Here is a 25,995-nt window from a genome sequence, read left to right on the forward strand (position 1 = left end):
TCCCACCGGCAGGCAGGGAAAGCGCAACCTTCCATCTGGTTCTGGATGGTGCCTGTCGTGTCCTGGACAGAGGCATCTGTTGACTCATCAGCCCCCCACCCCCACCCCCCAAATACAACCCAGAAATGACACAGATGGCTAACTAAGGACTTTATTTCAACCAAAAATTAAAAATAAAAAATCGAGAGCTATTTCCCTGGGTGTGGGGAAGGGGTCAGGGCGAGGAAGGCCCCCGTGGCGAGGCCAACACCCTCGCCTACTGGAGGGGTTGTGACAGCTCCCTTCCTGGCCCGCGATGGGCCCCTACGCCCGAGTCCACCACCAAGGGGAGTTCAGACTAGGAGTCAGTCCCTGGGAGGGGACAGTCGGGCAGCAGCATGGCCAAAGGTGAACCACAGGATCGAGTCCCTAAGTACCAAGAACCACTCCCCCCTGCCTGGGACCCAGATGGATTAGTAAGGATGGTCCGTGGAGAGAAGGCCGGCCCAGCGTCCTCACGTGTAGCCCGTGTTCTGGAGGGCGGTGAGCCTGGAGTCTGTCAGGTGGTAAGACGGACACGGGGGACAGGGAGGCCCCCTGAACCCCACGGCTGGCTCCCCCAACCCCTGGCAAGCTCGACAGTTACCACATGATCCTCTGTACTTCTTGCCTTCCATTTCCCTTGGGTGGATGGCTGGGCGGGGGGTTTCCTGGTTTGGGCCTTCCCGGGGAGGGTCCCCAAATGTCCCAGCGCTCTGGGGCCCGAGGACAGTCACATGATGCCGTTGGTGAGGTACTGGAAGCCGTCGTAGAGTTTGGTGGTGATGGAGCGCATGCTGCCATCCACCATCTGCTCCACCAGCAGCTGCAGCTGCTCCTCGGTCATGCTCATGTGGAACCGCTCTTTGAGGTTGCGGATGGTGCTGGAGCCGTGGAAGCAAGGAAGCTGAGAACCTGGGGGCGGCAGGGAAGGCAGAGGGTCATGGGGGAGAGGGGGAGGGGCAGTGGTGCAAACAGAGCCCAGGGCGTCCGAAGTGCCCGGCCCCCTCCCACCTCAGACCTGAGCAGTTCTGCTTGGCAGAAGAGGGAGAGCTGGCGGGGGGGCCCTGTCTTGAGCCTGACTTCACCCCACACTCCTAAGCCCCTCTCGGTGAGGGCATGAGGGGAGCGGGCGGGGGCCAACACCACTTATCCCCCAGTAAGGGCTGAGGGCGCAGCGTCTCAGCACCCGGAGGGAAGGCCGGGAGGAGGACCTGGGGTGGGCCCTGAGCTGGCACTTATCTGGTTGCAGGCCTCTGCCTACGCTAGGTCTGACACTCACAGATGACCTGGGCCACCGTCATCACGGGGCCAGACGGGGGTGCTCCTGAGCATCGGCGACAACCTGTGGGGTGGGAGCAGGGATGGGGAGGAGGGGGACACTGGCAGCTCAGACTGGGTGTACACGGCAGCCTTCAGGAGAGGGATGGGGACAAAAGACTGCAGATGACAAGGCAGTGAGGAGACAGCACAGTGAGGAGACCAAGGTGAGAGAAACGAAGGAAATGCTCTCAGAGCAGGGACGGGGGACAGGCAAGGGGCCTGAGCACAGGGCCATGGGAGTTCAAAGCCCAGTGGGGATGAAAGCGGTGACTGGCCACACCTGAGTTGGTCAAGAGCTGAGCGATGGGAGGAGAAGCCAGCAACTCAGAGTTGGACAAGGGATGGGGGAGGGGAAGGGGCCAGGTGGCTGGAGATGGGGCCGTTTTCTCCCTGAGTGTGCCTAGGGAGTCGTTTGCGGGCCTCTGCGCCCCTGCCCCCATGACCTAGCTCTGTCGGGAGGAATGTCCCTGGATCAGAGCTGGAAACCCTCTGGGGACCCCCGCCCCAGTTGTGAGGTGGAATGAACTTCCTGGAAGCTCCAGCTCCAGGGCCCCATCCTAAGTGGGAACCCTGAGGCACTGGGCCCCGCCCAGCCCCAGGCGCCTGGCCACGCCCAGCCCCACCTTGCTGCATGATCTCCACGATCTGCACCACCTTGTCCATGTGTTTCCGAGCCGCGATCAGCCCCTGCAGCATCAGCATCTTGTAGTAGTTGAACATGTCGCCATCCAGGCCACCCATGACCTGGGAGGGGAGGAGAGAGAGGTGGGTGTATGGGGGCTCGGGTCCCATCAGCAGGCGGAACTCCCTCCTCCATCGGCAAGCGCGCCAAACCCCTCACTTCCCCATGCTCGGCAGGCAGGGAGCCTCCCAGGACACCCAGCCTCACCCTGACTTACTGCCGTTTCTGGTCTGTTTGCTCCCCCCTCCCATGACAGAACACAGGGAGGCACCTCTCCCGCCTGACTCACATCCACAAACTCTGTGGTCAGCTTGAAGGCGGAGGTCTCAAAGCCCAGGTTTCGGGGTGAGCTGGACAGGATGAAGCCGAAGTCGATGTGGATGATGTGGCCTTCCGCGTCCAGAAGGATGTTCCCATTGTGTCTGAGGAGGGGGCAGAGGACAGGAAGAGGCCCTAGTGAGTCTGACTGAGGCAGCGGCCTTAAGATGCAACACACGGGGCCCACGCCACCAGGCAGGGGAGCCCCCACCATGTTTCCTGCTGCCTGTGACTCTGGGTCCAACCACCTGGGGCCTAAAGCGAGCAGCAGCAGACAGGAAATCCAAGTAAATGCTAACACAGGCCGTGGGGTCTGAAATCCCTATTATTAACAATGAAATAGTTGAAGATTATCCCAATTTTCCAAAAATTGTGCTTCTAGCACCCAGACTGGTCCCAATCTAGTAGAAAGCCCAGAAGCAAGGGAGGAAGGCCTCTGAGGTTCCAGCCAGCTGTCACAGAGGCCACGCAGTTGGCTCAGAGGGAGGCTTCTGTCAGCACCTAGTTACCTGGGTTTGATCTGTGAGTCCTATCAGCCCATGCAGATCAGGGCCCCACGGGGGAGGGAGCCGCAGGCTGGGAGGAGCTTAAATGTAAAATAGTGTGGGGGCTTCAAAGGTAAGTTTTAACTATCTGGTCAAGTCACTTCAGTAACCAGGGCCAGCTGCAGGGAGAATGAAAGGAGACGGGTCTTTGTCATGCCGTATGAATGGCCAGTGGGCGGAGGAACAATTAACATGCTCAGCATGTGAGGCCTGGCCCATTCAGCACAACCACAGTCCTCAGTGTCAATGGCGGCTTTGTTAGGCTAAGAGTTCAGGGTCTGAGGGCCACCTTCTCGGGGGTTGGTCTGACTGGCCAAAGAAGTGGGGGCAGAAGGAGACCAGGGCCACCTGAGTCCTTTCCCCTCTGGGAAAGCAGCATGAATTTAGCCACAATCTTGAGTCAGAAAGGTTCTGGATGCCCCAGCCCGATTTCTCCTTGTCCAGGTGAAGGGACAGGCCCTGAGGGAAGAACTTGCTTGTCCAGGGTCCCAAGGCCAGCGAGGGCCGTTTGTCTTTTTTTTTAACTGCTGGAGATGGTTCGGGACTTTCCACTGGCTGATTCCATTCATGGCTTGACTACTATTCTCTTCTGAGTTATTATGAAAGGTTTACCAGCTCCTGTCACACCCCTGCCCGATCCCTTTAAAGGAGGAACCCTGATCTTCCAAACATCTTCATTTCCCAAAGGAGAGCCCAGAGGCCGGACTAGCACCCGCCCCCCTGCTCCCCATTTACCCAATCCTGGGGCTCATCCTCAGGCTCTGGGTTCTGGATGCAAAACCCTGACTCTCCAGGGACAAAGCATGGAGGCACATTCCTCATAAATAACATTTCCCTTCAGCCCTCAAATGCAGAGCCTCCAGTGGCCTCACCTGGAGGGCTGACCAGGTGGGATGAGGGCAGGTTCTCAAAGCTCCCGGACTCTCGGCTGCGTCATGAGGACGCACCTGCCTGAAAGGGTTTTCAGCTGGTTTCAGTGTAACAATGCCAGGCCATGGCACACACCTAACCACTGCTAGATTTCTGATAAGCTGCTGGTGGCCAGCTCTTACAGTGCCGCCATGTCACCGGGAGCCCTGGCCAATGCAGCTCTGCCTTCCCAGGGCACAGGCGTGTCCGGGTTAGGGACTCTGAGTCACTATCTGGATGTAATTATCTTTGTACCATATGTTGTTCACCTGTATGTGAAGCTGGGCCTCAAAGGTCATGTGATTTTGGAAATGACAGCTCTGAGCAAAGCAATAGGTGCTTGACAGTGCTGCAGATCGTATGCTGGAATTAACGCAGATTTCAGGGCTGGGCGTTTCAACTTCATCCCCACCCGTCCCTTATTCGCCTTCTCTCTGCTCTCGGTCACTCAGGCCAGGCCTTGTTACCTCTTGCGTTGCTGCTAAGGCCCAGTTACCCCCCCTCACCTGTAGCGCCACCGGGGCACTCACTGAACAGACTGGGTCATGTCTTTTCTCCACCTGCAGACTAAATCCTCTGCCTCACCGTGAGGCCCTTCTGACATCACTGCCCACGATTCTCCCGTCAGGCAGCAGCACAGCCTGAGCCTTCATCACACTGAGCTGTCCCTCTGCCTGGAGCACGCTCCCCCACAGCGTGCTCAGTCCTCACTCTACCTCGGCCTTCGGGACGCTGTGCGCCCAAACCCTCGCTCTGCCCACAAATCCTTCCCTCGTGCTTGTCAGTCTGTCCCCTTGGCTTAGTGGCATGGGAACACGCCTGGCTCCGCTACGAACGTGTTGTTTGTTTCATCTTTTACGTCTGGGCCATGGAAGGTGGTGAGCAGTACATGAGAACGACATGGGGGACAGAGGGGACCCTGGAGGAAAGGCTGAGAGGGGCGCAAAGCCACCTACCTGTCCTTGACCTGCAGCAGGTAGCAGACCAAGCAGTAGCCGGCACAGCTCTGCACAAAATTGCGCTGGGCACTGAGGAAGGCCTCAGTGGTGTAGCTGCCATGCTCCTGCAGGAAGTAATCCAGCAAGGAGAGCTGGGACTGTTTCTTCACCTGGTGGATGGACACGGCGTTGACCACTGGTTCGATCATGCCGCTGTCAGCCGAAATCACGAGAATCTTGTATGGCTTGATCCACAGGGGCACTCGCTCCTGTTCCCAAATGGACTGTGAGGAGACACAGAAGCACCGGGACTGTCACCTGCCTCCAGGCTGGGGCAGGAGGCCAGAGTTCCCAACCTCGGACATTCCCAGCCTTGGCGGCCTTGGATTCTAGGCCATCAAGCTATGAAACCCACTGAGGGCCAGGGAGTTTTGAAAGGAAGTCCAGGGCCTGACATGACACAGGGAGGTACATGGGAAAAGGCATCGTATAGACAGAAAGCTCCCAAAAGGCAGGGAGAACAGGGAACCACACTGTCACGCCACAAGCAGCTAGAATGGCGCTATTAATCCAAGTTCAAATAGGGAAAAGGATTTAGGTCCAGAGGAAGCTTCTCTAGAAAATGAAAACATTTATATAAAGAACTGGATTAAACAGGTGAAGCTGTGGACAGGTGACCGACCCAGACACCCAGGGGACTGACATCTCAGCACACTGCAACCCACTCACAAAGACCAGTTGCGAGATTTTTTTTTTTTTTAATTATTCAGTTGCGAGTTTTGACTAAAGGACAAAGCCAGCACCCACAAGTTCAGGGATCAGAGCAGGTGCAAATCACAAAAGGGCCACAAGAGGCCGCTGTGGAGCCGTTCCTGTGACTGCTTCCTGGATAAGTGCACTAGGGAAGGAGCCAGCTTTAGTTTAATCTGCATCCCGTTTAGACCTGGCAGGTGGTCACCTCAGGTGGGCTGCCCTTGGGTTACATTCCCCTTCTTTCTCCCTCCCCTCTCTTACCTGTAGTTGCTTCAACACCTGGAAGGCCAGCAGCTCCTGCCGAAGATCATCCCCACACTTGACAATGACTGACAGGAGCCGCCAGTTGGGGAGATGGCCATAGGGGGAGCCCTCTCTGATCCGCCTGTGAAGAGAGAAGCAAAAGGTGTCAAAGAGCGAAGCCAGGGTGAGGACAGCGAGAGAGCTTCTACCGAAAATCCTAATCAAACTCCCTGCGGGGCAGGGATGGGACCCGCCTGGGAGCCTGCGGGATTTGGGGGGCCTGACGGACAGCGCGGATGGTGCAGTGAGTACCTGCAGCTGCTCCGAGCTTTGAGAGGGGCACAGAGGCCACCCCCGCCCACTCACCGCACTTTCTCCTGCCAGGGCTCTTTGAGAGCAACTGCAGAAGGGTCTTCAGGGTCTCGTTTGAAGGCGGTGGGGGTGTGAGCCAGCTGCTCCGAAAGGCGCCGTCTAGCAGGAAGAAACTGTATCATTTGCTTGGAGGAGTTACCCCAGAGCCTCACGTCCCTGTCTATGGCGGCATTTCCTGCACTGTTTCCTTGGTTCTGGGCGGACAGAAACCTGGGCTGAGACACTCATGGAGGAAACACACCACTGACCCCTTTTTGCTAAACCGGTGATTTGGAATCGTGTTAAAGTGCAGACCACTAGGCCCTCCCCAGTCCCCTGCCAAGATTCGGGTTCAGAACCCCAGCATCTGCGTTTTCAGCAGGCTTTCCTCCCAGCGCCCTGGTTCGGCCACATCTGGGCAGCGCTGCCCACTCCTCTCTCGGCGCCTTCACCCCTTTGGAGTCCTTTTAACATTTAATTGCCTCCTGTAGTAGCCCAGTCATTTCTCCACCTGCACAATCACTGCCTCAACTTTGGTGGCCTCAGGACAAGAACAGAGTAAGGACAGAGGAAAGGGAAAGACACGGGCTGATGGAGCGGGAGGGGCTAAAGGCAGGCAGTGCCTGCAGCAGGGCTGGAAAACAGGGCAGCGTGCGGCCATACCGGATGTCGCCGGCGGCAATGAACACGGGCTCCTTGCTCTCCTGACTGGTGATGCTGTCCACGGAGAACTGCGAGATGTTGTCGCAGCTGTTGGTGTGCACTTCCGGGAGCTGGGGGCGCAGGGACGGCAGGTCAGAGCGCGAGGCATGGGCCTCGCTCCTCAGATCACCGGCATGTGTGCCATCTCCGTGTCCTGATCGTCCCTCCCTTTCTAACTCTGCTCCCAAGGGCCTCTCCTGGTTACACTCCATCCTGGCCACTGGGACCCCAGCCTGCCTCGGAGCTCACACAGGCCCCGCGGTGGTGTTTCTGTCAGTGTGAACACCTGGAATGCTGCTAAGACGCAGATTCCCGTCCCGGAATTACAGGGAGCGGATCTGGAGGTCTGACTTTTCGCCAAGTTCTCTAGAAGATTCCCAGCACACTCAGGTCTCAGGTCTGCAAAGCACTGCCCTGAGCATGAAAGAGGAGCTTCCCGCCTTCCACTCCGAGCTCCCCACGCTGGAGATGCATTCTCCCCTAGGGTCCAGGACAGACCCTCTGCAGACCAGGTTCTTCAGGCTAAGCCATTTGGTCTTACCTCCCCATCTCTCTCGAGCTATAAAAGAATCTACCAGACCCAAGGTCCATTTCAAGTCCCCGCTTTCTCCTTCCTTCACAATCCACTCATCACTTCGTATACACGTTTCTTAAATGTCTGTGTCCAATCTCCCCATCTGGACTGTAAGGTCAAGGGCACAGTCTTTTCACAAAGTGAGGTCTGGAGGTGTCACAGCCCCACGTAAAGTCCTGCTCTGGCCCCCTCCGGCCCCAGAGTGATGCCCAAGCTCCTCCCCGCAGCTTATGGGGTGCCGCTGGCAATCGGGCCATGCCGGCCTCTCCAGCGCATCCCTGACTTCTCCCCGCGCACCCACACATCTCAGCCATACAAAACTTCTCTCAGTTCCTAAAACAAGCCATGCTCTCTCTCGGCTTCCAGTCTCTGCACATGCCGCGCCCTCTGCCTGGAATACTCTGTCCAGCTCATTCGTACCCATCTTCAGGCCTCAGCTGAGCTATTATTTCTCCAGGAAATCTTTGGGGTGTGTCGAAGCCCAAGTCTGGAGTAAGTGCTACCCCACCAGCAGGCACTCCCATCAAACCCCTCCTCTCCAGCACAAGCTGATCGCACCACGTTCTAACCACCCCCTGTCTCCTTCTCTCTCCTCTTAGGCCATAAACTCCTCTCAGGCAGGGGCCAGGCCTGTTCACCCACGCAGCACTCAGGGTTGGCACAAACAAGGCCCTCCACAAAGATTTCCTGGATAAATGAATGTATGACTTCTCATCCTCTGCTTTCCTAAGCCCACCTGAGATAGCAGGTGTTCAGCAAACATTCTGATTCCATTTCTCTCACTCCCCGTAGAAGTTCCTCCTGACGTGTAAGCTACATTCCTCCTGCCGGAGAGCAAGCTCCTCCTGAAGCTATTCCAGATGGGAGCTGTCTGGAGTGTCCCCTCTCCCCCTGAAGAAGTGGTGTCGTGCCCGCAGGACATCCCCGGTGCGCCCTCACCTCCACCTGCAGCTCGCCGATGTCATCTACTGACCAGGCCTCATCGTCATTGTCGTAGTTGGGCACAGTGCTGAAGCTGCCTGCCCGCTGCTCATGGCTGATGCCACACTCAGGCAGGTTCTCCACAGACCGTGTGCTCCGGATCCGGTTCTCGGGGATCCGGGCGGGGACACTGGTGGTGTCGAAGTTTTCACATTCAAGGACTTCCACGTAGATCAGGTAGGGAGCCTGGGGGCACAGCAAGAACCTTATTTGCAACTCACTGCCACCGCTGTCCCCCAAATCTCAACTCTGTTAACACAGCGCTTCTTCCTGCCCACTCCCCACTCCACCCTTCAACCCTCAGTCCCCTGACACTGAGAACGCCCGCCATATTAGGGCAGGAACTTGTCCTCTGAACAGCTATATAAAGAATTTGGGCAAGAGAGTGCACAAGTCTTCAAAATATTTCAGCTGAGCTTCAAAATGTATAGATGATGCACTTTGGGCAAAACCACTCCAAACTATCAGTCACAGCCCAGCAGAGAGGCCCGGAGGCCCACGGGGGCTTGTCCTACAGACAGAAGAAAAGAGCAGGGCAAAGCTGGGCACTGTTGCAAGCAGGGCTCTAACCTTCAGTGCTTCTGAAAGAGAAATCTGAACCATCAGTACTCATTTCAACCAACAAATTTCGCTAGTTTGCTCCAGTCTGAATGGGGCATCCTTTCCTCCTCCTCCCTGCTCACCCTGCTCGGAAAAGGCCTTAGAAACAAAATGTGTCTCTATGCTCTTGTTGCTGTACCTGGAAAACCCACGATTTGTAGAAGAGCCACCAGAAGGGCTGTAAGGAGGGCTGGAGAGTGACCCTCTCCTGAGACATGGCAAGCGGCGAGCTGGAAAGACCATGCCTCTTTGGTCCAGAAAAGCAAAGCCCAGGAACGGGGACAAGCAGGTCTCAGAATTACCACAGCACCGAGGCACAGCCCAGCTCCACACGAGCCCGGGGCCATTTGGGAGTCCAGGGTGCTGCTGGTGGGCATCTCGGCACGGACACAAACCCTGGCCAAGCGTGGAGCAGAGCCCACCTACCTTGTCCTTGGAGTTGAGGACAACGGCCTGGGTGTGGGGCACGCGGACCACGTGGTGGTCGAAGCCGGCCGTGGGCAGCCAGACTCGGGCCGGGAGCTTGTGGTTGAGCAGGGAGAGCTCCGAGATGAGCCGCTGTGTCTTCTGCTCCTTGGTGGGGAGCGTGGCCAGCCGCTTGCCGATCGCCATCAGCGACTTGATGAATTCGCGCTCAGGAGCCAGTCTGACAGGCTGCAGGGGGTGGGCGAAGTAGAGGACGGTGAAGAAACCACAGAAAAAGCGGCCCACCACTCAGGGACCCCCAGCCACGCAGGCCAGGGAGCCCAGGCTCTGCAGATCCACGGAAGGGGCTGTGTCAGTCCTAACAGGAGACCCCACCCCGCCAGTCATCCTGAATGGGGAACAGGTGAGAGCCAGCATGTTCCTTCTCCACGGGCTGTTTCTTAAGGGTACTGGGGTGTGAGGATCCAGGTCACTGGGTTGCACCCCTCTTCTCTTGGACTTGAACTCCTTGGAAACTGTCCCAAGGGTTCAAGATGGGCAGGGGGACAACCCCCAGAGAGGTGACCCAGGGCCCTGGAGAAGAGAGCTGCTCACACCTGAAGTACTTCATCCATCTCAAAGCGGGTTCCCCTCTCCCCGTCCGGCTCGCTGGGCTGGGACGCTGCCAGGGCTCAACAAGGCGAGGCCGGGGCTCGGGGTCAGTATTTCCCCTTCCAGAGGAGGACTCACTCCATCCACATGACTTGTGCTGATTCTGTGGCACCCCCCACCCCCAGCCCTCGATCTCTGATCTCTTACACGATCTCTGATCTCTTACACGAGGTCAAGTTGCATGCAGGGGACGAGAAGAGGACGGGCAGACTTGGTGTCAATAAGGGAATCATCAACAGGGAAGGAAAAGGCAGCTGCAGGCAGGCCTGTGGGTGGGGAAGGCCATCCCGCCTGCCTCCCAGCTCTTCCGCCCTTGACCACTGACCCTGAGGCCTGTCTTTCAGTGATTCCTCCCTGGGTCCTCGTGCCCTACCGCTCAGGACTAGGGTCCCCACATTTGCTCCCTGTTGTGAACTTGGCTCCTGGTGCTGGGCACTTGTCATTCTCAGAGAAGGTCAAGTCAGTCTGGGGAGTGGGGTGGGGGTGGGGCAAAGATGGCCGCAGCTGGACATGAAGAGAGAGGTTTTCTTCCTAGTTCAAGTCCTTCTATCAGAAGGGGCATTTTATCAAGATAGCCACCAGCTCCCCATCCCGTCTCCCTGTCAGCTAGATAAGGACAGTATCTCCTCCTCTCATAGAAACAGTATTTCACTCACCAGGTTTTCTCTCCCTCTCTGCATCTTGCTTAGTTTCCTGATGGAGACTTTCTACCCTCACACCCTCAAGCTGCAAAAAGGAGCTTCTTTTGAAAGCTGGGCAGTACCAGGCCCACGTCTGCACATGCGCAGAGCCAGGCTCACCTGTCAGCCTCGGCCCCACAGGGGCTGCTCAGGGCCCCACACGATAATAGTAGGGTGTCCGGGTCAGTCACCCTACTCTTTGGGAGGCAGGGTTGAAGAGATATATAGGAAGACAATAGAACAAGTGTTCTGTGACCCCTGGAAATATCCCAGGGGCCTAACGGAGAAAGAGAAAGAAAAGGACTCCTTCATTCATCCTGATCCCCTAATCCATCCACTCAGGTGGCAAATGGTCACTGTCCCAAGGACCCTCCCCCCCAACTGATTCATAGTCCTCTCAGATTAGAAAAGGTAGCAGTCCTTTCCATCCTCAAATCAGCACAGGGGTCGGGGCCCCTAATTATGTGAGCATGTTGGAAATGCGACCCAAGCCTCCAGAGACAGGCTCTGCCACTGGGAGGAGATAGATAGGAATCATGATTGAAAAGGGATCAGCAGAGAACGGGAGAAAACGGATTGGGCAGACAAATCAAAAAGGAAATGTAAAAGAAAGTCATCCAAACTCCCAGAGGGTCCAGCATTTCCTCTCAGTCTCTGCCCAGCAACAAGGTCTGAGACCCCGTGAGACCAGGGGGTTAGTCCAGAGGGAACAAGCAAGGAGAATGGCGACTGGGCAGGGAGCTGGGAAAGGGGAGAACTCAGACCTGGAAGAAATGCGGTTGAAGTTAAAAAGAAAACCGGCTGTGGGGAGGTCTTTAAAACGGTCCTTCAGGCCAAATCCTGCCTGCTTTTGGAATCCGCTCACCCAGCACAGGGCCCAGCATTTAGAAGACACTGGATAAATATTTGAAGGTCTGATGGCAGAAGTCATGGGGAAAGGGTTCTGGATGGGAGACACAGGATCCTGGGGGTTTCTGCCAAGCAGAACTTGGCTGTCATCCAGGGGTAAATTCTACCTCTCTCCCAGCTGTTGGCTCTAGAGACCCAGGAGCTGGGGGCTGAGTCACACTGCATCCCAGCTGTCTCTGGGAAAAGGATCAACGGAGCCCCCTGAGCCTGGGCCCAGGGTGTTGGCAGCAGGGCCGGGGACTCCTCCAGGTCTGGGAGGCCTGGGAGAAACGGCACCTTTTAACTCCAGCCTTGGCCTGGGGACTCAGGTTTGGGGACGGAGAGGAAATGCGGCCATGGGGGAGCCTGCCACCCAGTCCCAGCCTGGCCCCACTTACGGAACTGAATGAATTATCAATACTCTCGGTGCTGGATGAGAGCTCCTGGGAAAGGGCCAGAGGGCAAGGGGAGGAGGAGGGGGCAGGGAGGGAAGGGAGAGAGACAAAGGCAAAGAATTTAGCTCCAACTTGGACCATACCTGCTTCTCTTGTGTAGCTCTGCTTTAACCTCTCTGCTTTAACGAAGGAAAGTCAACTCAGACGTGCACCTTGCCCAGTCTAGACACTGAGGGAGATGCCGGAAGGCTAGCTCAGACCCTGAGGTCAGAAGGGCGGGAGACAGCGGCCTCTGCCTGCCCGAGTCTTCCTTCTAGGACCAAACCCTGAAGCTGGGTCCCTAGGGAGGTAACTGACGGCCAAGCCTCCCAGCCTGCCCGTTACCCACTCAGTCCTCTCAACCAAACCCTTCTCCACCGAGACCTCAGAGGGACGGGACGGAGGAAGCAGAAGAGAGGAATGGTCACTGCCAGTTCTGTCTCCTCTCACCAGCCTCATTATCACCCCGGGAAGCTGAACCCAACCTGGAATCGTGACCAGGGCACCACGGACTCCTGAGCGCAAACCCTCTGGGCTGGATGCTGCTGGGAGTAAAGGATGAACTCCCCTCCCACCTCCCAAGCCCCCGCAGGTTTCCTATCAGGCTATTTCACATGGCAAGCAAGTACGGTCCTAGCTGACCCCACGTGAGAAAGGGGAGTGCCCAAGCAGCAGCTGTCCTCGTCCCAGCCCAGGGGGTTTATCTAAACCTCGCCCATTCCCGTGTCTTTCTGGGCTCCGAGAGCCAACCGGGAAGAGCCGCTGGGCAGACTCTCATTGAGAGGCTCTGTGGCGGCTCGTGCACAGGCCCAGCCCGGGTTGTGTGCCAGCTCTCTGGGTGGGCGTGGGGGGTATCTGTGCACCAGCCTGCCCGAGGGGCTGGGGGCTGGACTTAGAGACAGCGTCCTAAGAGCTCCCAGGGCAGGAGGGCAGCAGTCACGGAGCTTCTGCTGAGCAGCCAGCATTTCAGGCGTCTCCTTAATTCAGCTCCGGGGCTTAAGTCCTATTCTGGGTGGAATTCCTATAGTCAGGATTCTGCCTTCATGGCAGAATCTGGGGAGCGAGGCGCTTTGAGGGAGAAGCCAGGCAACGACCCCTGCGCGTTGGGGGGTGGTGGGAGGGAGAACTGAGGCAGTGAGGATGCCAGAGTCTCGTGTGACTTAAGAGGCTCAATTTCTACCCATGAGCTGGAGGTGGCGGGGAACAGCGGGTAGGATGGTGCCTCCAGGAGCTGCACTCCAGCGGATTCTCCCACAGACAGGTCCTGTCTGGCTCAGTAACAGCCGTGGGGGAGGGGAGGTACAGCACGACTGCTCCTCTGTCCTCCTCTGTAGGCTGGACTCACTCCTACTGAGTCAGCTCCAAGGAGACAGGCTGAGGCCAAGAAGCTGCTATCACACCATAGCAGGCTCCAGTGCAACTCGCAGATTTGTCTGTACAAAGGCTACAGTCCTGAGGAGACAGGGCTGATCCCCTACGAGTGTCATTCTGTGGGGTGGGCTGTGGGGTGGTGCCTAGATCGCTCTCTGCTCCCTGCGCCCCAGGCCATGCCAAATGATTTGCCATTTACTTACAAATGGGAGGGGAAGCAGCCTGAGCAGAGTTCCCCACTAGGCTGATAAAAACTGCTTGGAAGGGGGGAAATGGTGGGAGATGGGAGAAAGCAGGGCTAGAGCCCCCCAGCTGGAGGGCAAGGGCGAAGGATTCCTCCTTAAAAGAAAACAGGAGCCTCTGTGAAGTCTGGGTGGAGAAGCCTGCAGGGAGGCTGCAGTGCTTACAAGCTGCTGGGCCTCTTCTCCGGGCCTCTGCGCCCCCACCTCGGCCCCCCAGCACCTCCACTGGTGGATTCAGCTCAGAACCCACACAGGGGAGAGAGATGGGGAGAAATGTCAGGGCCCACCCAGAGCCTCCCCTAGGGACTCCGCTCAGTCCTGAGATAATGGTGCGCTTGGTTTTACTAAGCTGTACGTGTCCTCTATATGCAGGAAACAACTTTTCAAGAGAGCCACAAACTGCACCAACAAACTGTCGGAACTGATAAACTCAGTGAAGTTTCAGGATACAGCATCAAGAGTCACAAAGGCCACAGTTCCCTGGCTCATGGGGCCTCCATCCTGCCTTCTAGGTTCCCAGAGGGCCGGACAGCCCGTTAGGTCCCGTCCTCCAGCTCCTCTAGCACAGGCTTTGCACACGTGCAAGCTCAGTAACTACATGCTGAGTGAATGAACGCTGTGTGACGAGGGAAGAAGGAGTAGAGGAAGGAAAACCAATTCCCCTTGTGTTTGGGGGACAGTGGCCTTGACAGATGGGTCCTGAAAATGCCCAAGCGGTTTGGAGACACCCCTGCGCATACGCTCCTAGGGGCATGCGTATTCATTCGCTCTCACTCTCACATTTCCTGAGGAGCCACAGTGGCTTCGGGTGTCTCACTCTGCCAGCATCAGATAACCCAGGAGAGGCCGGGGATGCAGTGTTGCTCCCCCCACCACCCCGGATCCAGTGTCCCGCGACAAAGGAGCCAGGCCGGGAAGAATGGCGGCTGGAGGAGCCACCCTAGGGGATAAGGGCACCCACAGAACGCATGCATCTCCGTGTGCCACCCATCACCCCACCGGGGCAGGAGTCAGGGGCAAGGAAGAGGGACCAAGGACCAGCGCCGAGTAAGATGAGCCCCGAGGTCTTGGGCTTTCTGGTCCTACGACCAAGAGGACGACAAAGCACACATGGAGAAGAGCCAAGCCTGACAGGAGCCACCGGGGTTCGCTTCCAGCTGCGCACACTCACACTGCCGGACCCCACACTGCAGTCCCACCACCTCTGGGTGACGCTTCTCGCTCTCCAGCAATCTCCCTTCATGACCCTGAGCCTCCCTGCCAAGTGCAACCAGAAGTGGAAGTGGGCCTTGCTGGTTCTGAGAACAACCGGGCTCTGCCTGTGCCCGGATGTGGAAACTTGGATGGCCAAGGCCTCACCGTTCTTCCCCAAATGGGCTCTGACAGCTGAGAACCCGGGAAGGCAGATGCTGAGAAGTGACTGCGAGAGGTCAGCTGAATGGTTCGCAGCACCAGCTGTGACGTGAGGCCTGGTCTGACATTGAGACCTCAGGCAAACATCTAACCTGTTGGCTCAATGCTAAACACCAGCTGTCTCTTAGGGGCGTCGTGAGGATTAAATGTAAAGTACTTGACATGATGCACATCATACGTGCTCAATAAACGGTAGCTCTTTTAGCTCCACTGATGAAAGGCTGCATTTCCAGGGCGAGCAGGCTCTGTAGTCTCCCTCCCTCCTCGTCATTCTGACCTCCCTCTAGTTGAAAGAAGTCCCACTGTATCAAAAACGTAGGTGGGTGGGTTATGTGCCCCACAGAAGCCGAGGCCAGTATGCATTTTCCAAGCAGTGCAAATTCCTCCTGCTGTTCTCCTCCTTTCCTGGGCTGGGCTGGCAGCCAGGATGGGAGCTGCGCTGGTGGTGAGTCAGAGTGGGGGACTGGGGCACCGCTGTCTGGCTGGGGCACCAGGCCACTGACACTTTCCCTGCTCTGTGTCCCCATGTGGGTATGACCTACCGATGTGCTCCTCTCCTCCCTGCTCTGTACCCTAAGCAGACACCCCCACTGCTGCCATAGCCCTCTCTTCTCTCCAGAACTACAGACTAAACGCCCACGATTTAGTCTCTACTCTAAGGCTGCTTCCTTCCTTTGTGCGTCTCCGAATTATCTGAGCAAGACTGATATTCCTGCCGCCCAGGAAAAAGGCTGGCAGGCTGGACTCTGCAGCTGCCTGGGTCATCGATGGTAAAGAGCCTTACCCTGATGGAAACAAAAGGCGGGGTCTTCAGGGAGTGGAGTGCAGGGGAGGGACTGAGGAGGCGGGGTCAGGAGAAGGAAGCTGCACACAGTCCCTCTCCCCACCGGCCCGCCCGCCCGCCCGTGGCTGCGGCTCTGAGAGGTCCTGGTTGATATGCCAGGTCTCAGGTCAGGGTGGGGAGGGCTTCAGCTACCATCCTCAGTAAGGAGGGGGTTACTGGAATGGCAGTGGCGTTTCGTGAAAACAACGCCAAGCAGTCAGGAGTACCACCAGCCCTGCTATTTGCCATATGACCCGAGACGAGTCATGTTATCTCTCTGGGACTCCAAGTTGTTCCTCTATAAAATGAGGCAGTTGGGATACATGAGCTCTAAGGTCTGTTTCCGTTCTAACATTCCATGCTTTTATCAGTGAAATGAAACAGAAGGAAAGAGGGGAAAGGACAGAGTGGCCCTGTGTCAGACATCCTGTCTGCATGCCACCTCGCCCCTCCGGTCCCCGCCCTCGGGATGTTACCTCGTCCTCACTCTCCACCTTGGGGTTGCTGGCTGTCCGTTTCAGGCTGCTGCTGAGACTTATGCTGGCGGTGGCATCTGACTTAGAGCGCTGGTGAGTCCTTTTAGAGGGGGACAGTCCTGTGTCAGGGGCCGGGCTTAGGGAGGGCAGCTCCCTCTTTCGGTGAGCGGGCTTCAGCTCATCGGAGAGGATCAGCCTCCGCAGCTTGGTCCCCCGCGAGTGCCGCTGAGTGGAAATGTGCATGTCTGACGAGTAGGCCCCGAGCAGCAGCGCGCACTGGAGGGAGAAGTCGACGCTCTGGCGGCAGCGGTGCACTATGTATGGCTTGATGGCGTCGCCCACGTCCTCGTCCATGTGCACGTACATGTTCAGCAGCTGGGGCAGGTAGAAGTCCACGTCCTCATTGCGGAAGCAGAAGAGCCGGTTGCCGATGTAGGCTTGCACGCCAGGCTCCTTGGAGTTGTACAGGTACGAGATGGCCATGGAGATGTCAAAGAGTTTGGACTCAAACAGCCTCAGCAGCCATGACTGTTTGGCCGAGTTGTTCTGCCGTCGCCTTCTTGCTCCCTTGGCTGTGCCCGAGGCCACTGTGGCCCCCATCTCTTCTTCCTCCTCCCTTATCCGGGCAGGTGGATCGTCCAGGCAGCGGATCTCACCGTCCACACCATCCCCGTTGACCAACTCCAGGGGGGCGCCTCTGTCAGAGACGGTCACGCCTCCATGCGAAAGCTTGACCTTCTGCAGCACCTCCTGGCAGGCCTTCTGGGCCACCTCAGGGTCAATCACTGACAGTTCCCCGACCCCCTCCGTGATGACGCTTAGTAAGGAGCCCCCATTATTCCCCGGTGGGCCAGGAGTGGACTCAGGAGTTGGCTTCAGGGGGGCAGGTGCCACCACCGTGTCTCCCATGGCCACAGCCAGGCTTTCGAGCTTCCAAGCTACAGGAGGAAGGAGGGAGAAAGGAACAGAAGAAGGGAGACACACACACACTGGTTAGTGGTGCCATCCGCAGGTCTTCCCTTCGCCATGAAACCTTCCCAGGCACCTCCTCTCTTTTTGTCTTCCTGGACGCCTTCAAAAACAGAAGAAAAGTCATTTCCCGCCAGGAAGCTTTCCCTGACAACCTACCCTTCTCATCGCTACAACGCCTCTTCTTTCCTTCAGCATTTCGTTCCTCAGCTTAGCCTCTGTTCCTAACTCGGACTTGCAAACTGTTGCTTTACAGCATTATGTTTACCCAGCTTTCCACATTCTGGTCTTACCCCCTTGTCCCCCCTCTTCAAATGCTTTTCTGTCTTATGCTCTGCCCACGCCGCCCTTTAAAGACTTGCCAATCATCTTTTTCTTTTCCTCTTTAAACTGCACTTCCTTACTCATGTAACACTCCATCCCCAGGGCCTGAGCAGCTCACCTTTACTTAGTATTAAAGTTTTGCTGTATGCTGGTTACGGGTACTTTCTTACCTTCCCTTTTAGATTCAAAACTCCCAAGGAATAAGGGCCAGCAAACACCAGGCCAGGCTTCCCTTAGAAATACACAGCTCTGAAACAGCCATCATCCAGCTGCTGAACTGAGGCAGCTACAGGGTGGTGGGAAGACTACTGGACTTGGAGTCAGATAGGCTGGCGTTCAAAATCCTGGCTCTGCCATTATGAGATGTGTGGATTTATGCAAGCCATCTATCTTCTGGGTTTCAGTTTCCTCGACTGCAAAATGGGAAAAACATACCTACTTCTCACTGTTGCCATGCGGAATCAACAACTTCATGCGTGTAAACAGATCTAGCACACAGCAGTCCCCAACACACAGCAGTGCTCAGTAAGTGCTAGCTGAGTCTTAATTCCCTAAAAGGTTAGTGAACAGTCTGTGTGTGGACGTGTCTGCACATGTACAAGCACGGGAAGTGAATTACAGTCACCTCGTTGTTTGAAAATCTTCCAAAACATTTATGACAGCCCTTTGCTATCCCAGCACTACTTTCCCCATTATCATACACACTCCAAGAGCTGCAGGGGCTGTGGGAAGGCAGCAAGAAATCAGGCTGGAACTCACGGGTCTGAAACGTCCCAAAGAACAGGGGGGAAAGCCAATCACATAATGAAGACAGACTCGCAGAAGGGAATTGAGAGAGAGCACTGCTAACAAAAGCCCCTGCCCTCCTAGAACGCTTCTTGGAGCCTCACCAAACCCAGGTCAGAAGAATCAGAGCGGAACAGGAGGAAGTTTCAAGGTAAAGGATGGCAGAGGCACACTGTTAATGTCAGATCACCCCAGCTCGAGTCTGGCTGTAGTCAGCAATGGGCTCAGAGACCTCTTCACAAAACGCAAATGGAGCGAGTCTAAGACACACTGAGTGTGGACAAGAGGAAGGTGGGGGCTACTGCACAGTGGGAACGCAGGTCCTCTCCTACTGCTGGGGGCATCGCCTTTGAACCTGGTGCATGTACTTTGGGCAGGTGGAAGGAGGCTCCGGATCCAGGTTCTCCAGTCACTTGGGAAAGCCCTGTTTTCCACTGCCACCCCTCCAGGGCCTCTTGCACCTCCGAAATGCTGAGAGTCAAGGTTACTTTCATCTCCCTGATATTACGCAGTGAGCTGCCTGCCTCCCAAACATCTGCATTCAAGTCTTGCAGGAAGACAGATGGGGAACTCTCTTCTGTGCTCAGAGATCACCAAAAAAGGCTACTTCAGTTGATCTCTCTCCCAACTCCGTCAAGCAAGAAGTTCATCCCCGAAATTAATTTCCCTGACGCAGTCTGAGCTTAGTGTTGGGAAAAAGGTGGCAACCCTTTCTCTGTGCTCTCTCCCCAAGTTACGCAGTGCTCTCTGAGCAGCAGAACCAGCATGGCTGCCTGCGTGGATCTGTTCCTGCTCGCAGCTATGCGTTGCACAGGAATAACAAGGAGGAAGTTTACTCATCCCTGCCATACACCCACAGGGCACTCTGCACTAGAAGGTCATTTTAATTCAACAGGGACCACTACCTTTTAGGACTATCTAGAAACACACGATAGCCTCAATCATTTTATGCAAACAACTTTTCCCCCCTCAGTCTCTCTATGCTTGGCACGTCTTTCCCTTTTTCTCTACTCCAGAGACTTCCACGTCACCAAAAGCTCCTAAAAGTCCACTTTTCAAAACTTCCAAGGAGAAGGAAGTTGAGACATTCTCCCATATGCAACGTTTGTGTAGACAGCTGCTGCATTTCCTAGTGAGGAAGGGAGGTAAGGATACCATCATTCCTTTCATCTCAGGGCTCAGGTAGGAAGCCCACATCACAGTACTCAGGGGGCTTCCCCGCCAAACAGGGCCCGCATTTGGCAGTCTTTACTTCCCCCAGAACCAGATGATGTCCAGAGGTGCAGGAATCAGACTCCTCTCCTACAGGGGCAGCTGTGCCACCAGAAGCTGACCCACTGGAGCTGGGCCTCCCTCCTGGCCTCTGAGCCTCAGGACCTGCGTGTTTATGAAGCAGGACATGGGGCTGGGGAGGGAGGGATGGAAGGGAATTTAGGTTGTTCTGGCAATTTAGACAATAAAAAGTAGAAAAGGGATTCTCTAAAACCTCAATCCATGATCCATTCATTCACTTTCAAGTGCAAAGAAAACACAACTTTGATAAGTCACCGTTCTCAAGAAAGTGAAAGGACTAGAAAGTGAAAGGAAAAGAGAAAGATCAGATTCTGTATTCACCACCCTTTCACTTACAAGTCAGATCATCAGAAAAAAAGTGAAAGTCGAAAATGCAAACCTTTACTGTCAAATGCCTCTCAATGACATTCAGACAACCGAGGCCCCACATGTCACATGAGGAGCCTAATGTGGCCTTCCAGGGAGACTGGAAGGGAACCCGGGAGGCCTCCCCTGCCCTCCTAGCAGCTGGCTTCTAGGAAAGGGGTGGAAGTGTTGACAACTGCCTGGGCTCCACGCATAGGGCAACGGAGGGGATCCTCATCTGAGCATCAGGGGCCTGTTCAGGGCACAGCGGCAGCTGTAGAGGACAGAGCGGGTTCACAGGCTTGTGTTCTGTGTGACTGAGCATTTCAGTAAATGTAGGCAGAGGACTCTGCGGGGAGGGGATGCTGTCACCTAACCTGGAGTCCCGCTCTCATCACCTCGAAGATTCTAGTTAAACAGCCCTCCCCGCTTGGCCTCCTTACTGGACTGGTCTCTGCTTGGACAGAACGGTAAAGCACCCGAATCAATCCCCTCACCTGGTTCATCACCATTCCCTTCTTTGAATCTTTTTCCATGGACTAGATAAGTATGGACTGGGTCAGGCCAATCCTCATGTTTTTTGTATGTTCCTGTATTTTCATAGAATTGCCTTTAAGAGATCACTTGATTTAGTGCTCTGCCTCCAAGCAGATAGGCGAGCTCAATTTTCCTCCTCCTTTGAAAAGATCCCTTTCAGATGGATCATATGAGTTGGAAAAAAGGGTAATGGAGCCAGTATCTTCATCCTCCAAGGTGGGTAGTTAAGAGAGACTGTTAAAAGTTAATGGAGGGCCGGCCGAGTGGCACGTTGGTTAAGAGCTGGCTTGGGACGCCAGCTCTGAGCAGCAGGGCCCAGGTTCGGATCCCATATGAGGGCCAGTGACACTGCGCCCTCTACAGCTAAGATGGTGAACAACAGCTCGACCGGAAGCTGGGCTGCCGTGAGTTGCCGGCAACGGCATAGGCTACAGCCCCTGCTGCAGTGCGCTACCATAAGCTACCGTGTGTGGCTGGCAGCCGGTGTGAGAGGTTGGCAGCCGGTGTGAGAGGTTGGCAGCCGGCGTGAGCTGCCAAGAGCCACCGTGAGCGGCTGTCCAGAGGCCGGCGATCAATCTGCCTCACCCGGGAGGAGCGCAATGATACCAACATGGGCCAGTGAAGCGACGTGCTCCACAACTAGACTGAAGAACAAAAGGACAGCAACTTGTCTGTTCTCCTTCCCCGATTTCCCAACACTGTTCCCCTCCCCCAACTCTCCAATAAAATCTTAAACAAAACCCAAAAAAACAGTTAATGGAAAAGAAAGGGGCTTCAAATGTTATTTGAGATTTGGGATAGAAATAAAAATAACGTAATCATATAAATAAGCGGTATAAGTCCTCTAAAGCTACTAAATCCACTTTTGTAAAATTAATAAATCAAGAAATAGAGGCACAAGCATTTTATGGTGATAATCTTCAGAAGTAAACACTGAGCTAATTAAGAGGTTAACTCTAAAAGCGTAGGAGTAGGGATGCATGGAAAGCAACTGTTGATTTTCATCATAAACTCTGACGGACCACTGGATTTGTTACCAAGAACGCAGACAACTTTAACAATGATTTTTAAAAAGAAGCTGCTCTTCAGAAGGGACTCCCCATCGCCCTAGGCTGCCTGTTCTGTTGTTGAGAAGTTCCTCCTCATGTCTTAAGGTCTAACTCAAACCTTGCTTTAAGGAGGTCTCCGCTCATCTTTTCCCCTTGACCTCAATGGTAATGATGGAGACTGGGTACTACTTTTACCTCGTAGAAACACAGGGCTGAGCCGTCAAGTAGGCTCAGGCTCTACCGGGAACCAGGTAAGTGCTTACCCAAAGCCCCAAGGGGGGTTGGCATCAGGAGGGAGGGAAGGCAGTGGTCTCAGGATGGTTAAGTCAATATTGAATCAGGCTGAGAACTCTCTGTGCAGGGCCTTGGAGCTGGTACAAGCAGATTCCAGCCAGACAGCCCAAGCCAGCTCTGGGAGCCTCTGCTGAAACAGGCAGATGACAAAGCAACCTGTCCGCTCACCTCTCTCTGAACTGTTCCTCCCTGCTGCAAGCCCTAAATGCACTTAGACTAGGCCCTCTCTTGTCTCAGGCCAGGTACTGAACGGTTCCTCCCAGACTTCTTCCCCAAATCAAAGAATCTCAATGTGCTGCTTTGGATGGTGTTCAGCAAACATGTTCTCCTGTGGTGTGGACCCAGCTCTGAGAAGGCGGCAGGGGAACTAGGGAAATACGATTTCTCTTTGGGGGTGCTTCCAAGAAGCGAAGCTGCTCTTAAAAAGCGGGGCTCTGAGTAGACTGCACTCGGGCTAACTAGGAAGGGCAAGGGAGAAGTGAGATGAGGTATGTAGTGTGATTATTTTCAAATGGGCCTAGAGTCAGATGATGAATGGACCTTCACGTGCCCTCTTCGCCATCGCAGGCCAAGAAACAGACATGGCATATGAGGGAGCAGCTAGTTTCCAAAGTCCCATCTCATTCCAAGTTCTCTTTTCCAGCCGGCTTCCTTAAAGGGCTTGCCCACAAACATACTTCCCACCTATGGAATCTGGAGTTATGGGTCAAGTACAAGAGGAACAGCACAGCAACTTAAGGCAGTGGGGAGAAAGAAGCAGGGCTGAGCTTGTCTTTCAAACTGACTTACTCCCATGGCTGTCGACTAGAAAGACCCAACAGAGGGACCAGGATGAAGGAAAATTCTCAGGATAACTAAACCACTACTAATAAATACCTTTCGTCTGAGAAACCCAGAGCGTGTTGTAAACAAATAAACCGAGTCTAATTTTACCCCCCAACCCACACTCTGCTATTAGCCTATTACTGCACTGATGCCTATAGAGTGGACCATTTTCCCAAAAAGGTCACTCTAGAGGTCAAGTGTGGAAGTCACATGTTGAACCCAGGAGTCCTGACTCTGAATGTACAAGCTCTTTCCATTGTTTCCTGTTTCTTTTTCCAGTTACTCCCCCCCCACCCCCCACCGCACCCCAGCCCTGAGCTCTTCGAGAATCAACCAAAACTATGCTAGTAAGCCACAGACAGTAAATTGATTCCTCTTGGATCTGGCCAGGGGTGGGAGGACCCTTTATTCTGTGATCCCTTTAAGACAAGTCTAAAATTACATAATCCAAAACAAAATTTCTCACAACCTCACTTAGTTTCCATGCAGGACATTTTCCCCCCTACCAGTGACTGATTCTGAGTAGACAACAAAGTGTAATCTGAGAGCGACTTCTTCAAAACCCGCTCCATCCTTCCAGAAACACCCTTTAGTCCAGGAAAGCCTCCCTGTCCTCCCAACACATTTTCTTCTTAGTTCAAGGTTTGACTGATCCTGAAATGAGTGGTGTGTGGAGATAAAGAGTGTGACAGAGAAGGCGTACAGACCAGAGGGAAAAACAGAACCAAGTGTCACAAGGATCAGCAAAGTTCTTGAAACTCGAGAGAGAAAGTGTCGAAGTTGGAAATCCTGGATGGGAAGGGGCGCTGTCAGATCTCTCTTCCACAGGGGCGAACCTCCAGAGGTTGGGGGACTAAGGAAGGGGAATGAGGACGCTAAAGAAAGTTACAGGGGTCATAAAGCCCTCCAGGGAAGACGGGCAAGGATTCAAGTCAAAGTAGAACGCAAATGATACTTCGGCAATGACGATGAGATCCTTTAAGGAGAGGGGAATAGGCAATTCTTGGAAGCCAGGAGCTGGATGGGGGGCGGTGAGGTAATGGAATCAGAAGCAGCAGAGGGAGAGAGGGCCACAATCTTGAGCTCAGGGAAATGGGAACTCTGTGCTGAGGGTGCAGAGACATCGGAGGAGAGGAGCAAAATAGGAAAAGCGATAAAGGCGGAGGTCATGGGAAAGGTTTGGGGCAGGAGCACAGACGACAAGGAAGGACAAACAAGGGTGGACGTTATAAGAGGTGTCCTGATGTGCAAAGAGTTCGTGACTTAAGAAAAAATCATTCGGGACGGAGGCAGCAGGGATAAGAGTGAGGGAGGGGGGGAATCCCCGAGGCAGAGGGAGGAGCTAAGCAGAAGAGGAAGCCAAAAAAAGCACGGGAGGACCCCAGGCTTGAATGGAAACGGTGGAGAAGGAACCCGGGGTGCAGCTGCCACCGGGAGGGCAGTTTTGTAGTCGAATCCAGGTGTGGGGGCGGGGGGAAGCGGTGCGGGACACGGCGGGAGAGGGACCCCCCCCCACACAAGGGGGCCTCACGGGGTAGGAGTCGCTTACCTCCGGGGGACCTCCGCGGAGGGGGTGCGGGCGGTCGGGGTCGGGTTGCCGACACCGCCGCCTCAGCAGCAGCGGCCGCTCCCGGGTTCCATTGGCCGCCTGCGCTTCCCTGACAGCGGCCGCGGCGGCTGCACCAGGCCCGGGCTGCGGGGGTGCCCTCGGCACCGCCTGAAGGGGCCTTCGCGCTGTCTCAAGTTCGCCCGGGCCGCACAACCTTCTCTTCCTCCCTCCGCACAACCAAGACCAAAAAGAAAAAAGGGAAAAAAAAATCCCCAGCAGGGCTCGATTCTTCTGAGTCCAAGCCCTTCTTGGGATATGCTTTCCTGCTTCTCCGACGCTCAGGACCCTACCGATCCCATAGTAATCTAAGGAGTCGGGTGAGCTGCCTGGAACATGCCTGTTCAGAAATAGAAAAGGGGGCGGGGAAGATGTTTGGAAGCAGGGGAGGGAGGAGCGGTCGAGGGGCGGAGCCTACGAGTGGGGGCGGGCCCAATCTCTGAGAGGCGGACCTAAGAGATAGCGCTTGCCAGGCTAAGGAAGCCGAAAGGGAAGTAAAACTTGCTGGATAAGGGACAGGGGCTCCCGCCCTCCAACAGAGAGCGATGGGCGGGCGTGGGTGCCCTGTTAGAGGAGAAGCACAGATATATAGGGTACTTCCATAAGTACATTCATATTATATGTAAATGAGTCCGTTTGAGTTACCAGCAGAGTTACCGTAATTGCAGTCAGTGGCTTTACCCCCACCCCTATTCCACACGACTCCCTTAGTAAATCCGGTGTAGAATGGACGTTGGGGGCCCAGCGGGGAGAGGAGAAAGAGAGAGAGAGTGGGCGGGGAAGATAGTCACCCTCGCTACCCTTTTCCTATTCACTTAAAGGACGATGCCGAGATTACGACCCTTATCGCTCCGGGAATGGCGCGGTCCAACCACGTCAATCTTTCGCCGTTAGCAGCGCGACTCGAGGCCGCGGTTCCGCCTCCGAGGTCACCACCTGTCTGGGCAGCCTTTGGCCTCCAGCCTCCGGATGTCGATCCCTCCGAGAAGGGGCAGGACAGGGCCAGGTAGGGAGAGGTGAGTGAAGTGACAAAGGCTTGGAGGGCACAATCCTTCCTCCCAAACAAAACCATGTACAACTAAACAAATAAAAACACGCCCTGCAAATGGACCTCTGGTATTGGTTTGTGTATTTGTCAGTTAGCGTTATTGATTGGGAGCTCTTTCAGTCAGAACCTCTGTCCTAATGTAACCTCTGTCCCAACTTTCACAGGGCTTTACTTAATATTTTACATTGAGGCTAGTTATTTGAGCCCAGATTTTCGAGGCCATCTTCCTTGCCACTTATAGGCTGATTTGGGATAACTGATTTCACCTCTTTGCACCTGTTTCTATGTCTGAAAAGGGGACCCAGGAATATTAACACTTTACAGGGTTTTGTGAGAATTAAAAGAGTACAGATTGGTACTACGTATAGTACTGTATTACTATTATTGGGACAATAACATAGGATAGATGATGAAAAGAGGGTCACTGCTTCAGTGTTTAATTGGGAGGCAGAAGAAAGGTAGTAGCATGAAAATACCTGTGTAAAACATGTGATATATGCAAAAGTAGAACAAATGGGGTACCTAATTGCTGAAGGAACATAGAGGAGTATGATTAATTAACACAGACGTTCCAGCCA

General features: G+C 54.9%; 1 protein-coding gene across 7 annotated transcripts; it reads right to left on the reverse strand.

Moving 5' to 3' along the window:
- Positions 1-135: 135 nt before the first annotated feature.
- PI4KB (phosphatidylinositol 4-kinase beta) lies at positions 136-24,732 on the reverse strand. 7 transcript variants are annotated; one of them, XM_019625298.1, is made up of 14 exons: positions 24,313-24,654; positions 17,805-18,047; positions 16,342-17,279; positions 11,981-12,025; positions 9,364-9,591; positions 8,296-8,523; positions 6,744-6,853; positions 6,096-6,200; positions 5,748-5,871; positions 4,752-5,017; positions 2,313-2,445; positions 1,965-2,085; positions 1,301-1,363; positions 136-933 (listed from the first exon to the last, which is right to left on the reverse strand). In XM_019625298.1, the coding sequence occupies exons 3-14, from the start codon at positions 17,248-17,250 to the stop codon at positions 752-754; spliced, it is 2,514 nt and encodes an 837-aa protein (XP_019480843.1). In that variant the 5' UTR covers positions 17,251-17,279; positions 17,805-18,047; positions 24,313-24,654; the 3' UTR covers positions 136-751. The 7 variants fall into 7 exon arrangements, with proteins under 7 accessions (XP_019480843.1, XP_019480842.1, XP_019480839.1 ...); XM_019625297.1 differs by lacking the exon at positions 17,805-18,047; XM_019625294.1 differs by lacking the exon at positions 1,301-1,363 and having other exon boundaries at positions 16,342-17,413; positions 24,313-24,650.
- Between the last annotated feature and the right edge of the window lie 1,263 nt (positions 24,733-25,995).

This window comes from Hipposideros armiger, unplaced genomic scaffold, assembly GCF_001890085.2.
Source record: "Hipposideros armiger isolate ML-2016 unplaced genomic scaffold, ASM189008v1 scaffold_621, whole genome shotgun sequence".
NCBI classification, from domain to species: Eukaryota; Metazoa; Chordata; class Mammalia; order Chiroptera; family Hipposideridae; genus Hipposideros; species Hipposideros armiger.

Bases quoted from the DNA above. Each gene is read 5' to 3' on its own strand.
- PI4KB (XM_019625297.1), bottom strand. From the start codon at position 17,250: ATGGGAGACACGGTGGTGGCACCTGCCCCCCTGAAGCCAACTCCTGAG. The intron at 9,592-11,980 runs GTAAGTGGGGCC...CACCCCCTGCAG, and splicing joins TTGATAATTCATTCAGTTCC to CCTGTCAGACTGGCTCCTGA. The intron at 6,854-8,295 runs GTGAGGGCGCAC...CTGCGCCCCCAG, and splicing joins TCGGCGAGCTGCAGGTGGAG to CTCCCGGAAGTGCACACCAA.